We start from the raw sequence: 14945 nt of genomic DNA on the forward strand, positions 1-14945 counted from the left end.
TGTTTTCTCATCGGGTAATGTTGAGAGGTCATTCTCTTAACAGTCAATCAATGCTTGAAATTATGATTTGCTGCTTGAATCAATCAATATGGGAGATGCTGCTAAGTTACATTAATGGCAACTGGGAACTTTTTAATGGGCCAAATAATAAATATTTTTTTGGGACATTACATTACAGTATTAATCACATATTATCCTCAAAGATTTTCCACTCGAAACTCTAGATCAGGGGTGGGCAAACTTTTTGACTCGCGGGCCACAATGGGTTCTAAAATTTGACAGATGGGCCGGGCCAGGAACAGATGGATGAAGTGTTTGTGTGAACTAATATAACTGACATGTAAAAGCCATTACATGAAAGGATTTGACCTTTAACAGCTAGCAAAGCATGAATATGCAAGGCTCATTGTACAAGTTGATTTCCAAATGCATTCATTTAATTAAATTAAATTTTAATAAACACAGTAGAGAAACTCACGTTCAGTTTCAGTGGGAACAGTGTTGTTGATCTCCCTTTTGTGCCAGTGCATTAAAGTCTGGAGTTAGTTTTGTAGTGGCAATTCTCAGGATAGATCCGAGGTGTTGGTCAGTTAACTTGGTTCTGTGAGGGGCTTTGTTGATGTTCATGACGCTGAATGTCTGCTCACATACGTAGGTCGAGCCAAACAAAGTCAGCATCTTCTGTGCCGTCCTCCGGAGGTTTGGAAACGTGGCTTCGTTAAGTGAAGCATAAAAGTCATTCAGTTTAAGAGAGTTGAACTTCTCCTTTAAGACGGAGTCAGACTGAAGATCGATCAGTTCCAATTGCAGCTCCTGTGGTGCTGTTTCAGGGTCTTCTGACAAGGGACATGACACCAGCTGAAGTGACTTTTCAATGTTTTCAAAATCAGAAAACCGACGGCAGAATTCTCCGTGCAGGTCGTCAAGGGATTTGCTGTATTTCTTTGCGTTTCACGTCGCCTCTTTCTGCATGGCAAGTGTGGGGAAATGAGCAAAAGATTTGTTTGCAATTGTCTGGAGAATAAAGTTAGCTTGGATTTGAAGGCTCTAACATTTTTGTACATGTCGTGCACAAACTGATCTTTCCCCTGTAGTTTCACATTCAGCTCATGTGTGAAAATATGTCCACAGCAAATGCAAAGTCACAAAGCCAGTTCGGATTTCCCCATTAACTCCAAAAATGCGCTGATCTCCTCTTTCAGCTCCCACACTCGTTGAAACACTTTGCCCAAACTTAACCAGCGGACAGAAACCAGAAGTCCTGATGATCCGCATCAGTTTCCTCCAAGAACGTAATAAACTGATGATGCTGAAGTCCCCTTGCTCGTATCAAGTTAACAAGTTTTACAACTGGATTCACGACATGATTAAGCTGCAATACAGACTTACACAGAGATTCCTGATGGATGATGCAGTGAAGGAAAATAACATCCTGGTCAGGGTTTTCCTCTTTCACTTTATCCTGGATTGTTTCAGCAGCCCAACATGTTTTCCAGTTAAATTTGGCGATCCATCCGTTGTGACATTGGCAAGTTTACTCCAAGGTAGCTTCATTCTCTCGATGACAGCAGACACCTGGTTATACAAGTCCTCTCCTCACGTTTTTCCTTTCAGGGACTCCATGGTCAAAAACTCCTCCGTTATCTCAAAACTGTCATTAATCTCTCGGATAAAAATGAGGAGCTGAGCAGTGTCTTTTACGTCATTACTTTCATCCAGCGCTAGTGAATATAACTTGTTACTTGTTTAATTCGCTGGCTATATCTTCGTCAATCAGTTCCACACGGCGAGTCACAGTCCTGCGTGATAAACTGATTTTTTCAAACTGGCCTTGGCTCTCCGGACACAAGAGACCTGCTGTCTTTACCACGCATTCTTTTAAAAACTCGCCTTCGGAGAAAGGCTTGCTAGCCTTTGCTAATTTGAATGCCAGCAAAAAACTTGCCTTGGTAGTTGACTCTTGAATCGCAGTTTGTTGGTGAAAAAAATGTTGCTGAGTCTGTAAATTAGCCTTCAACCTCTGAGCTGCAGCCGCCCGTTCTTGCGTGGACTGCTTGCTAGCGTAGTTAGCATGCTTCGTAGCAAAGTGACGGCTGATATTGTACTCTTTGAAAACTGCGACAGTTTCTTGGCATATCAGGCATACAGCCTGAAGTGTGCCATCTATTGGGGAAACGCGGGCACTACAGGGGAAAACGAACAAGGTTTAATTATAATAAAATTTAATTTAATAATAATATAATTTGGACAAGTTCAGCGGGCCGGATTAAAAAGCCCAACGGTATATTATATGGCCCGCGGGCCGTAGTTTGCCCATGCCTGCTCTAGATGCTTTACAATACGTCACAATTAGCACAATATTAGCGCTAATATTAGCATAGTCTGCTAGTGTTTAGTAGCGACTGCGGCTACAACTAATGGCTGTAGGGTAAGTGTTCTCAGGGATTAGCAGGTAAAGTTTAGCTAACAAATAGCCCTATTATTAGCCAACGTTAAAAAAAAGTAATGAATTCATACCTTCTGGAATAAACTGGGGCATTTTGGCACAAAGTGCGTGCGTATGCTAACTGCTAACTATGACAGCAGGGTATTTTGTAACTCACCATGAAATGATAAAAAGGAATAAAAAGTAAAATTCTGTTTCCTCTTCTGATTGTGAGAACTCAAACATATTTTTCTTGAGCTGCACTTCACAGTGAATTACCTGTGGGATGCTAAACTTTGATAAAAACAAAGGAGATTTACTATTTCAAGCCATTTTCTAGAGGCCTTAAACATTTGAACAAGCCAACTGTGACTCCCTGTTTTCTTGTCTTCATGCTTAGCTAGGCTAACTAGCTTTAGCTTAGTCTTTCAACGACAGCCATGAAAGGCGTTTTAACACAATAAAAACGTCCAACAATGTCAAATCTTAATTTTACCATTAGCTAATGAATATTTCCAACACTGTGACAGCTAATCGTAATGGACAGCTAGCTTAATCACAACACAACAACTCTTTAATCGTCTTCACAGTATTTATTGTTTGATTCACATTCTTTGGAGCTTTCGGACAAAATGCATAGTTGATCACTTTATTCTAGTCCATATAACTGATGTGATGAAGTATGAATCAAAAGGTTTGGGATTCAAGTTTATCTACAGTAAAAATGGATTTAGCTTTACTGGAGAACTTAGCTTAGCAGGAGGTTATCAATGCTATGTCAGGGTGCGTTTTTGGTACTTGAAAAAAATTATGATTTCCAATTTATCATGGATTAAAATGATTCTTTATACATAGGTTTACAAACCAATTTATAAAGGGGACAAATAAGAAGCAATAATTGGCAATTCTATGAAGCACATTAGTTTTGTAAGTCTCATGATAGGATGTTTCAGAGAGTTGAATGTTTACAAGTCTCTCATCGTGTCAGCACAATCTAGCAACTGAAGCGCTTAATCTACTTTGAAAGAACAGCTGTGATGAATGACATTTTATTTAAGATACTTATCATACAAAATATATTTGTGCTAAAGATGTCACAACACATGGTGCATCATTTTTAAAGTTTCGTTTGGGAACCTTACCCCCAACCATAACAACTATGATTCCAACCCCGAGATTACACAACCCTTTCAGGAATCAGGGGAAGTCGAGTCCCCCCCCCCCCCCCCCCCCAAAAAAAAACCCAAAAACTTTTGTGGACTTTGTCACTAGATATTGTTGGAACAAGGTTTCAGAAGTGACTGTTTCTTATAACCTTATTGTTCTAAAGGGTTCTTAGTACATTTGAAATGTAGATAAAGATTTGCACATTTGGTTAGTTATAGACCACAGTTATGAGGATATGAAGATATATTAGATATTATATATAGAAGAAAAGAGTGTCCTTGGACAAGGAATATTAACATATTTTTGTTTATTTATGGAAATAACACTAGAAAATTAGACTTGGAATGGACAAGAAATTAATCTTAAGTGATTGTTCTTTTTGTCCTGATTATGGGTTAAGAGACGTTTGGCAACTCCAGCTTTTTTTTTTCTTTTCCAAATCGGACGTGCCTTAAAACAAAATGGATAGAAAACAGATGTTTGTACGAGAGGATTTTTAATGGAAGAACACAGACTCCCCCCCTTCTTTCAGTCCCGTTGTGAAAAGACTGTCTTTGAAGAGAAATGCCTTGCGTCTGAATGTTTTGTGATAGAACATGTTGATGTAAATGTTCATTTACCTCAAATGTTAACAGAACTGTAACTGAATAAACTTTTTGTACCATACCTGTATTATGTCATGGTAAGATTTTCTTTTTTTTCTCCTTTTTTTTCTCCATTTGGGCTCAAAATCATTTGACTTTGGTACTGCATGCAAAGGATCATGCCATGACTTTCAACTGATAACTTGGATTAAGCTGACTCACCCTGTTACAACAACTGAAAATAAATATCTTGTAGACGCTGCTGAGTAACTATTTAACAGAAAAACATTCAAATTAGATGTTGTTTATTTTAGTGTCATTGCAGCACCACTTATTAATATTACTTCAATATCATGTGGCTTTAATTTAATTTAATTTAATCATGTGTGTGTAAGTGTGTGTGTGCATGTGTGTGTGATGAAAACAATTTGTGTGCATATTAACCAGTGCTTCAATGTGTGCGTGTGTGTGTGTGTGCATGTCCATGTCCATGTGGCCTCGCCCATTAAGCCGCGCTGAGGCCAGCACTTCCTTTATGCTTGCTGAAAGTCCCGGGGATTGTGTCTGAACAAAAACCCTCTCCAGGGAGTGAAAAGGCCTTGAATGGCTGCTAATGCCATCCCGACCTCCGGACTCTTGCAGGCTGCCGAGTACGTGCCTGTATGGTCCAATATGTGCATTACTACTGTATTTTATACTGTATACAAATACAGTAAAAGAAGATTGATAGTGCTGATTCAAAACAAATATTTACAAAAAGAGCCTCAAGAGCCTGTAATGTTGTAAAGACAGATTGTTATAGCCTAAATAAACTAAATATATAAACTTAAAGGAACTGAAATAATGTCACAGTAATACACCTATGCATCATGTAGGATACAAATGTTTGTCTGTGCATCAAGAAATATTCTGTTTCATCCAGACCAAGATCTACCTGGAGTCGGGTTGCATTGCACCTGGACAAATATTTAAAAGAGTGGCTTTACATATACGAAGGCTGTCCTGCTCACAAAGCTGGCCATGAAGTCTGAATGAACATCGTCTGTGTCAAATGACATTTTCACACTTAGAATCTGGCCTCAAAATGTTTTTGCCAACTGCAATTTTCGGAAGCCAACGATGTAGATCTCCTCACCTGTCTGGAGACCTTCTAATGAGCTCATCCACACCTGCAACTCGTCGCTAGAAATCATGAAGCAGCTGCTTTTTCCATTTTGTTCTAAACTGGCAGACTTTGTGGTTCACTACAATTGTCTCCAACAATCATAATTTTTTTAAAAGAATATTTATTTCTGCTCATATTGCTCTGTTTTTAATATTCTGCATTCCCAAAATTAGTTATAAGGAAATTAATGAAACAAATTCACTTAGTCGACAAAAGACAGAAGAAAATACTTCACGAGTTCAAATGAAACACAAAAAGACTGAAATGCTGCAAAAATTACACAAATGGAGTAAGCTAATATTTCTAAAGAGGCATTTTCACCAAACTGTGAAACATCTTTGAATGTGTTCCACGACCCTGCAAACATTAAGTTGTTAACACATCCAACATTTTTCATCTTTTAATGTCTCATATTACAGTACTGTACATGAATTTGTACAGTAGGACCTCTGGTGGCCAGCCTCTGACATGACACATGTTCTACTGAATTTTGTTCTTTATAGTGTTTTTAAACCTCTGCAAACATGCAAATATAGGAATATCTTCAATTTCAATGAACACAATACATGTCATTCAAGATCTTAAGTTTTCCACTTTTTATTCATTAATTCATCATAGTGTTTAGGTGTATTTAAACAGTCTGGATCATTGGTCCCTAATCCTGACATCCCATCATTTCAGAGGTAATATTCAGAGGCATCGTGCGGGTTCTGCTCATAGTCAGGGTCGCGACATCAAGATATTTTAAAAACTTTGAGCCCGTGAACAACTCAATTCCATCTGAACCACAATGAGCTGCGTTGATGTTGATCACCGGCATGGTCAGGTTAAAGGTCACGGCCCTCGGCGTGGCGGTTAAGTCGACGTAAAGGATCCATTCTCCTGTTGGAAGACGTGTGTGTGTAAAGATTTAACTCCGACAACAACACCTTAACTTTTGATTCAACTTTTCCTATCCCGCCCATAATCTCAGAGTGTTACTGTTGATATAACTTTTACCAAAAATATGCAACAAAAATATACCATAAGCAGTGAATGAACTGACCTTGAATGATATGAGCTGTGTGTTCATCAGGACAGACAAAAGCAGCATCCACAGGCCCTTCAATGCCAAGCTCCTCCTTCAGAGTTTTAGGGTAACCACTGATCAGGGTGTAGTGAGCTCCTCCTTTAAAGATGTAAACCTGATCACCCTGGAGGCAGTCCAAAAGCACATGGGCTTTTTAATTCAAACTTTCACACAGAAAGGTTTCTGTTAAAAGCAGGATATTTGTTTTTTAACGATTACCTTAATCATGTACATTTTGTCAGTGTAGGAAAACACAGCGTCAACCCCGCTGGTCATTTCCCTCCATGTTCTGGTGATCGGGAAGGCGTGGAGGCCATCGCGGCGGGAGTCAAGACGCATAAAGATGGGGCCTGACCAAATAAAAATGTGGATTTAGTGAGATTTTTATGGCAGGTGCAAGATAACTCATTAAAAGAGAGAATCCAAAGGTATAGTTTGGCACGTTAGGAAACGAGCTTCTTCAGAATAAAATTCTCATCAATGAGGCCGGAAAAGCAGGCTTTAGCTAGGCTATCATTAAGTCTGAAAGCACAGCAAGCCTTGGATTCATCAAAGTTCAGAAACACTTAGAAGAGTACCTCTTAAATTAAACAAAAAAAACATTAAATATCTGAAAAAAAAACTGAAAAGTAACCCCGGTCACAAGGCTGTTAAACTAAATCCTAAGGGCTGCATGCTGAATTGCTAACTCACACAATGCTAATTTGCCAATGTTAAACACTAGCTTGTGAGGTTGATACACATATGACTATATTTGTTCAGCTTATTAGCATGCTAGCTCATTAGCACTAAACACAAAGACGCAAACCAAGGGGAAACTTCTGGTGTTGGAAAATGAAGGAAATTAAGAAATGCAAAAAAAAAAACGCAGTTACCTCAAGTGTCCACTAGAGGCTAGCTGCAAAAGCCTGGAGGTCACATACACACCCAATCAAAAAAGCCTTTTCTTTTTTTTTACCACAGAAATAAACATCTTTACAGTCTGGTTCATAAAAAGGAAATTGGTCTGACTAGCCATTTTCTAAATCGTCACAAATTTTAAGAGGGGTGAATTTATCTATTAATCTATTACTATCCTTTTTGATTCTATGGAGGATAAAAGTTATTCATAATTAGGGGTGTGGCAGATCAGACTGACTGAAGAGACTCAGTTACACCTCTGTAACTGAGATGGAATTTCCAATATGGCGTCCTCCACTGATGGGCTTCAAAATGCTGCTTCAGAAAACAATGGGTGACGACACTGAGACTACATCAATGTTTATACATAGTCTATGATAATCAGCGCTTTCTTAGTCATGTGACCTCTTCCTTTACATGAGCATTTTTTGACTTTACCTGCAAAGAAATATGTTTTGCCTTCATCATCAGAGGTAATGGCATCTAGTTTGACGTCACTGCATTTAAGGACTTTTGAACCATTTCCATGACCTGCAGAGAAAGATAGAAATATGCATCTTTAGTATTTCTTTTTATCTGAACATAATAACACAGTTTTAATAGGTCACTTTTTTTTCCTATTAAAACTCACCAAAGTTTAGGCAGCTCATGAAGTAATTGCGGGCATCTTTAGGGTAGGAGCCGCTCACCTCTCCAGTGAGCGGATGGAACCTGGTGAAGTTGTGTCCATGGAAACAGTAGTAGTGTTCCAGCCAGCGGAAAGCAGCGGTACAGACGGGCAGGTGAGGCCACACCTTTGTTTTCACCGTCTTTGTGCTGATGTCATAAACATGCACATCTTTTCCTGAGGGGATACATTATTTTATTTGACAAAGTCCTCATTTATTAGCCATCCTATTCTTGATTTAGGATACATTAAAATGATCTAAAATGTAGATATTTTTTGGACATTTGGTACAATTGATTTGTGTTACTGAGTTACACACATGATTATCATTATCTGGCAAATATTATGAAACACACCTAAAATATCAACAAATTCCTCCACTAGGGGGCAGTATTACATCATAATGTTTTAATGACACACTGAGTTGTTGATGTCATTTTTGAAAGGACAACAAACCTTTCTTCAAAACCAGTTTAGTTCATTTTCTTTTTATGATCTAAAACTTGATTTTTAAACTTTGTTGTCTTGGAGGTCATTTACAACATGTTTGCTTTAAATTACTTAGTAACATAACAATGAGTAAAGTCTTTTACCTGCTTTTTGTAACATAACAATAAGTAAGGTCTTTTACCTGCTCTTTTGTAAAGTGTCTCCAGATAAAACTTAACTAACCCTAACCGTATGAGTTGACGCTATACAAATAAAAATTGATTGATTTAAATGCCAACACACCTTTGAAGAACAGGACTGAGTCGGCCCCACACTCTGCTTTGGGACACTCCACAGCAGCATCCAGGTGAGTGGGGATACCTGGGAAGTCCAGGTGAATCTCTTTTGGATACCCCTCTTCCAGAGTGTGGTTATAATAGCTGAACACTTTATCATCCTGCAGATTGAACCAGAAACAAAGAAAAAGGTTGGCACTGTGTAGCGATCAGAATTTTTTGGAGGAATCGCATCACAAATGAAAATAATTTGTGGATCGTACCAGGAAGAAGTAGATGTGATCGTGGTCGTCTGTGTTGTCAGGGTTGTGCATACGGAAGGCGGCATCAACATGGCCAATGTTATGGATGTCATCGAGCTCCTTGAAGGACTCGTTGGAGAGCTGAGCTGGGCCGGTGAACCCTTTCCACAAGTGGCTACCTGAAGGGCAAAGATCACAAGGATCTCGCTGCCTTAATCTATAAACAAATCTAATAATGGAACATAAATTATCCAATGAGAAAATATAGTCCATCATCCTTAGACGTTCAAAATGAAAGTAAGTAACCCTGATAGGTCATGAAATTAAAAAAAGACAGTTTCCACACCTTTGAAGAAGAAAGTCATTCCATTCTCATCTGGAGTGATGGCATCAAACTCAAGACCTCCACAGCGATCAGGGAGAGCAGCATCAACATCTTTGTTTTAGAGATAGAAACACATGAATGAAGTAAAGTAGATGTGCATCATACGACGAGTATTGTGCAGAAGAGAGTATTCAAAAATCACCTTCTGTGGCTGCATCATGTGGGGGGCTGCGTGTGAAAAAGAAAAGGTTGTTATTTTTCATTTCAATGAAGTATGACACTTAATTTCAGTGGTCAACCTGTGACACACCACTGACGTTACATGACAGATTGCACTCTTGTATTTATCCAATTGATCCAACTGCTGAACTTTGTGAGTGAGCAAATAAAGTTATGAAACCAACTCACAGTGACGTGCATTTTTTTACATGTCTTGGTTGAACTGTTCAAAATGACAGAAACGGAGTGGCAGACATTTGCAGAGAATAGTTACAGGTTTAGGAGACAATAATCCACCTCTCCTTTTCATGTGAAATATTTTTGTCTTTTTTTGTTTTTATAATTGTTTGCCATTATAATGTTGTTATAAAAGTCAATAAAATATCAATTATACAAAAAAAAGAATGCATGCTCATACATTTCTAAATTTGAAAACAAAGACCAACAAAGGAAACTTAAAACCACAGTTTGACTGAAGTTAATCCATATATCTTTCACATAACTTTAACCGGCCACATATTTGTTTGTTTTAAGTTGAAAAGTTCTTGCAAAATCTTAAAACAAGCACAACACCTCAACATTCAACAGACATGGAGGATTGAGAAGCACACATTTACCTCTTCTGTGTGTAAATTCAAGTAAAGAAAAGGGACTTAATACTCACCTCGGTGCTCCATAAGTCAGGGTGAATGTAAAGCACAGAAACAGGGTTCTGGTGAGCAGCTCCATGCTGTGTGAAGAAGTCCTTGTAGAGTGGAGCTTAGCAGGGGCTGACCCTGTGCTCTTTATACTGATGTGTGTGTGTGTGTGTGTGGGTGGATAAATAAGAACACAGTGTGTGTTTGTTTGGACTGACCACATGTTGGACTTTTTGCTGTTACAAAACGGGCTCAATCGTGATCGTTTACAAAAAACACTGTGCAACAAACTTATTGGGTGATGTCTCTGTGATGTCTCATGTTGAAACAGTATATCAGATCAAATACACAAGGTAGGGAACATCCTTTGGCGTTGTGGGTTGATGTGTGGCAATGCTCATGAAAGGACGGTCCGATTGAAATCAAGGTTTAATCATCTGAATCAGGGACATGATTACAAATACAAACCAGTCTAAAGTCTACAGATTATTGATCAATACATTGTTCTTAATTATAGTAATTAAAATTATCGATATTGATATTGATATCATTCAGGTACACAGCATGGATGTTTTAAAGGATACATGGAGGATATCTTGAATGCACTACTTATACCTAATATACAGAATAAATGTGATTCGGAAACAAAATACTCATCTTCTACATCTGCCTTGGCTCAACTAATTATCACACTGAAAAAGCAAACAAAATAAGATTATAATCTTTATCTTCATTTAACAGGTAGTGTAGTGGTTAGTGCGCGCGCCCCATGTATGGAGGCTGTAGTCCTCTAAGAAGGCAGCTCAGGTTTTCAAATCCCACCTGTCGCTCCATTCCCGTCCTTTTCTACCTAATGACTCTATCCACTGTCCTATCTCTACATTAAAGGCACATAAAGCCAAAAAAATGAATCTTAAAAAAACAAACAGATACTGCACTCTCTTTAACTCGTTAAAGACAGATATTTATTGCCTGCTGTTAAAGATTTCTCAACGTCTGATAAAAATTCAAATTAACTTTGAAAATGTGTTTTCATGCCTCTATGGTTCACTTGTAGCGGTAGATCTTGACGCAATGATTCATGCTGTCTGACACGACCATGTGGCCATGGGGAAGAAGTGCCAGACCCCTTGGGCTACTCAGGTTCTCGTGAACCAGAGGCCAGCCAACTCCTTTGGATGGGTACAGTACAACACGATGGTGCTGCTTGCCCCAGTCTGCCACCAGGACGTCCCCGTCGCCGTCAATGCAGAGACCCCAGGGACATGACAAGACCGGCCCCAGGCCAGAGCACACCCCGACGATTCTTATAGTGTTCCAACCAGGCTCCAGGACTCGAATGCATGGCACACGGCCAGTCTCGTTCCCTCGCTCGGATACCGCCATGAGCCCCGTGGTGAGACAAGCCGCCACCAGGTAAGGCCTGTGGTACCCGGTGACGACGGTGCGCTCCAATCTAGCGCCGCTTTTTGGGTCTAGCTTCAGGGAAGTCAAGGTGCCACGCTTGATATCAGCAACCAAGAACTCATCCTGACGAGTCACGGTCACCCCTCTTGGAGCATCCAGCTCTTCATTGGTGGAACCTACCAGCGTGCCTCCAAATGTTTGCAGTAGGCGTCCATGGCGACTGAACACCAACACGGCTCGTTCAGCGGCGCAAGTCAGCGCAATGAGTCCCTTTGAATTCACAGCCACGTCAAAGTAGTTGCAGATGCGGGAAGATCTTTCCGTTCCTGAAGGAGATACTTGCTGTACAACATTCCTATGGGAATCAGTCACCTGAATGCGGGCGTTTCCGCAGTCCACCACAAACAGCTGCCCTTTCGAGGTCGCATGGACACCGCTTGGTAGGTTGAAGTCAGTGCGGCCTGATCCTTGTTTTCCAAACTGTTTGACCAGACAAGCCGAGTCGAGAGCAGTCGAACCCCCCTCCTCCTCCAGGTCCCTGAATTCTGGAACACTTTCTTTCTTGTCTTTGTGGTACTGCTGTGATTCCTTGACTTGGTGTAATTCGTCTCCTTCGATTGCCGACATGGAAAGAGATCTGCTCTCTCGGTTTAAACCCGGTTCATCTTGGCTATGGGATCTTGCTGGCTGTTTTTCAAAACTTATTTTATTGATTTCAGAATTTGTGCCATTTCCTTTGCCTTGTGCAAGAGTTGAAGGTTCAGTGGCAAGACGCATTCGGTTGACCTTCCTGATTCCTTTACCCTCTCCCTTGTCCTCGTTAATTAAAGGGCGAAGTTTACCTGAGAGGTCATCTGTGGACATTGAGCGGCTGTGCTCTTCTTTGAGGGATCCATTGCTTGGAGTGTTCACAGTATAGGTGTAACAAGAATCCTCGCTGTCCACTGGGGATGGAGGGCTTCCACTGTCCACTGAAGATTCATTTGAGGTCTTTCTCTGAGAAAGTGGACTTTTTCGCCTCGTCTTTGGAGACATTGCCACTTTGCCGCTTTTTGGAAAAGTCTCTTCAGGTGGGCAGGATGGCTCTTCACTTGAGACAAAGACGAGGGCCTTTTGCCTCCTCTTACCCTTCAGTGTGGAGCGCCCCTTAGTTCCATTTTGTCTGCCATCACATTCATCACCTTCAGATTCCCCTTGACTGGAGACCGGGGGGATCGCGAGGAAAAGGTCTTGCCCCTGTGTGTCTGAACAAACAGACTCCAGCTCCTCGTCTTGGGAGGACTCAGACACACCACGATGTCTTGGAATTGGGGATTTTAAGGCAGAGGATTTGGGTTCATCCTCGTTCTCTGTCGAGCTTGACAGACGTAGTTTCCGGAACACTCGCATGTTCCCGCTGGTTCCCTTATTGCTTTCATCTGGACTGCACCTCTGCCCAGCTCTGTTTGGTTGGGGCTCCTTTCGGATTTCAAGAGGGGTTACATTTGAAAATGCTGTATCTCCTGAATGCAATGCACATTTTTGTCCTTGTACACCGCAGACACCAATAGGGTAGGTCATGCCTTGCTCATAAACTTCGACTTCCCCTAGGCTTAAGTTCTTGGACCCAGGGCTTGGTAAGAAACTGACTCTTTTCAGTGTGAAAGAGATCTCCCAAGGTTGGGTGATCTCTGCCACTCCTCTTTGGAGCTGGTTTTTGTTGGATCCACCAGCAGTACCGCCCCATCTCTTTATCTGCTCCTTGATTTGTCCCATTTTTCTAAGTTGCTGATCAACAAGTGACTGGACGACTCTCACAGCAGCAGCATTCTCCCTCTTAACCTGACTAAGTCTCTGTTGGGCTTCCCTGTGGTCCTGCTCGACCTTCTCAAGAAGTCGGCGCTCCTCTCTCTGAGCTTCAATCGCTGCGTTATCCAACTCGCGGTTCACCTCCTCCACTTCAGCCTGCTGCCGCTCCCTGAGGCTCTGCAGCTCTTGCTCTCCTTGCTCCAGGTTGGAAAGTGCCTGAGTCACCCAGGGAGGTGGCGACATAAGAGATATGGGAGTAAAGATGGACTCCTGTGGGGTGAAGGATAGGGGAGGTGGGTATAGGACATCTCTTTGTTTAGGCGTGCTGTGTGTCAGAAGTGCTGTGAACCCAAGAAGGGCTCTCCTTTCTGAATGAGACCGCATCAACATTGTCGTTGGTAGATTTGAAGAATCCTCTTGACAATGGGGCTCAGACTTTTATAACTTGTCCAGTACGTGCCTGTAAAGACAAAGAGAACACACATTTGGTTTAACTAAATCTCTTTTACCATGGCATTGAAAATGCCTGAGTCAAATTCTAGATAGACCAACATAAAAGGTACAGATCCCTCCAACAAAGCACTTAACAACAGTACAATATGTTGATATGTATGTTGATGCTTTTTTTTACAAACTTTACACGAGCAACTTGAACAAGAGTTTGAAACGATCTCGCGCCCTATCCCTTTCCAAGCCCGGCGCAGTCTAGGTCTGTGAAGGCTGTTTCGATCCAGCCAAAGATTTCTTTTAATAAGACAGTTTTTTCTTACCACTATAACTTTTGCTGCTTTGGTAAAGTGCTCATGATGGATAGGCCGGGACTTTGTAATATAGCAATAAGTAAGGTCTTTTACCTGCTTTTTGTAACACAACAATGAGTAAGGTCTTTTACCTGCTTTTTGTAACATAACAATAAGTAAGGTCTTTTACCTACTTTTTGTAACATAACAATGAGTAAGGTCTTTTATCTGCTTTTTGTAACATAACAATGAGTGAGGTCTTTTACCTGTAAAATGTCTCGAGATAACACTTGTTATGAGTTTACGCTATACAAATAAAACATTTATTGATTGATTGTCAAGCTTTGGAAAAAGAGTGAGTACAAAGACTGAGTGCATTCTCAGAAAAAAGTAACAATTGTAAATGTTTTGAAGGCTTAACGTTTCATTCCTAACATTTCCCTCCAAAACTGAAATCCTGTAATGTTTTTGCAAGCTAACTTGTCCAACCCTCTGAGAAATCTATTTGACCTACCTGTTGGCTCGGCTGTATCACATAAACCCTGTTTGAGGAACCTGTTTACATTTCTGTCACTGTTTTAAAACTGGGGCACAGGGTTCCCTTTTGTTGCAACTTTATCTATCCGGCACAATATTCAGTTTCTCACAAGACTCCAAAGTGCTCTCGGGTATCCACTGTCCTGTTTTCCTTGAGGTCAGGGCTGTAATCAGATTTCAACACGATTGGCAGCCACAGATCCCAACAACAGTTAGTAACCTGAATTGGATGCTAATCGAGGTTTGCGAGAGGACATTTAATGCACAGAACAGACATACTCTCTAATGTACATTAAATACCATTATCAGTATTTGAAGCTGTAGCAGAGATTATATGATCATAAAAT

The 14945-nt window shown here is 40.6% G+C and overlaps 1 protein-coding gene across 1 annotated transcript; it reads right to left on the reverse strand.

Moving 5' to 3' along the window:
* Positions 1-5728: 5728 nt before the first annotated feature.
* On the reverse strand, positions 5729-10270 carry hpxb (hemopexin b). The gene is made up of 10 exons (XM_061032795.1): positions 10153-10270; positions 9472-9497; positions 9291-9380; positions 8966-9123; positions 8710-8863; positions 7942-8154; positions 7749-7841; positions 6630-6760; positions 6387-6534; positions 5729-6223 (listed from the first exon to the last, which is right to left on the reverse strand). The coding sequence occupies exons 1-10, from the start codon at positions 10215-10217 to the stop codon at positions 5997-5999; spliced, it is 1305 nt and encodes a 434-aa protein (XP_060888778.1). The 5' UTR covers positions 10218-10270; the 3' UTR covers positions 5729-5996.
* Between the last annotated feature and the right edge of the window lie 4675 nt (positions 10271-14945).

The sequence above is a fragment of the Labrus mixtus genome, chromosome 24 (assembly GCF_963584025.1).
Source record: "Labrus mixtus chromosome 24, fLabMix1.1, whole genome shotgun sequence".
Taxonomy (NCBI): Eukaryota; Metazoa; Chordata; class Actinopteri; order Labriformes; family Labridae; genus Labrus; species Labrus mixtus.

Excerpts from the sequence above, each read along its gene's own strand:
- hpxb (XM_061032795.1), bottom strand. The coding sequence starts at position 10,217 with ATGGAGCTGCTCACCAGAACCCTGTTTCTGTGCTTTACATTCACCCTG. Across the intron at positions 9,498-10,152 it reads CTGACTTATGGAGCACCGAG|CCCCCCACATGATGCAGCCA; the intron begins GTGAGTATTAAG and ends TTTCACACGCAG. Across the intron at positions 8,155-8,709 it reads CTCAGTCCTGTTCTTCAAAG|GAAAAGATGTGCATGTTTAT; the intron begins GTGTGTTGGCAT and ends GTATCCCCTCAG.